We start from the raw sequence: 657 nt of genomic DNA on the forward strand, positions 1-657 counted from the left end.
CCACAACTCCTCATTTGATTAGTTAGAACTACTAACCTGTTTACGAAACTGGCCACTGATTCATTGGATTCCATTTGTAATAGCCCCAATTGACGCCTCATCGCCATCAATTTCACCTTCTTCGTTTGCTTGTCTCTGGCGTATGTGGTGGCTAGCACATCCCATGCTTCTTTAGCAGTCTCATACTCTATGATCTTCTCAAGAACGTTTGCGTCCACACATTGATGAATCAAGAAAATTGCCTTGTCATCCTTCTTCAATTGTTCGCGATGCGTTGCTCTTAATGCTTCTGTGGGATTCTCCGCCAACGGTGTGACACCGGTGCTTATGATATCAAGAACACCTTGATACCTGAACACCACCTTCATTTGCGCCGTCCAGCTCTCATAGTTGTTACCGTCGAAGATCGGCAGTTTCGCCGGAATCTGGTCGTTGCTCTTCTGCGTTGCCATCGTTTATCGCCGTGTTCCGCCTCGAACCGGGCTCTGGTGCCAAATGTTGGGAGTCGGTTTTAATTCGATGATGAATCTTGATGAATGATGGAGATATGGAAGAGAACATATAACAGAATTAATAGGAATTGAATTGTTGCTTTTTTCTTCATTACCAGTTAACCGTGGTTACAAGAGCATTTATACAGCTAGCTTCAATTATTAA

General features: G+C 43.7%; 1 protein-coding gene across 1 annotated transcript in view; it reads right to left on the reverse strand.

The window, feature by feature from the left end:
- The window catches only part of LOC140919393 (uncharacterized), a 1146-nt gene extending 694 nt beyond the window's left edge, over positions 1 to 452 (reverse strand). The window contains exon 1 of the mRNA XM_073365403.1: positions 37 to 452. Within this exon, the coding sequence (XP_073221504.1) occupies positions 37 to 452 (416 nt within the window). The remainder of the gene's footprint in view (positions 1 to 36) is intronic.
- Between the last annotated feature and the right edge of the window lie 205 nt (positions 453 to 657).

This window comes from Cicer arietinum, chromosome 2 (genome assembly GCF_000331145.2).
Source record: "Cicer arietinum cultivar CDC Frontier isolate Library 1 chromosome 2, Cicar.CDCFrontier_v2.0, whole genome shotgun sequence".
In the NCBI taxonomy this organism is placed as follows: Eukaryota; Viridiplantae; Streptophyta; class Magnoliopsida; order Fabales; family Fabaceae; genus Cicer; species Cicer arietinum.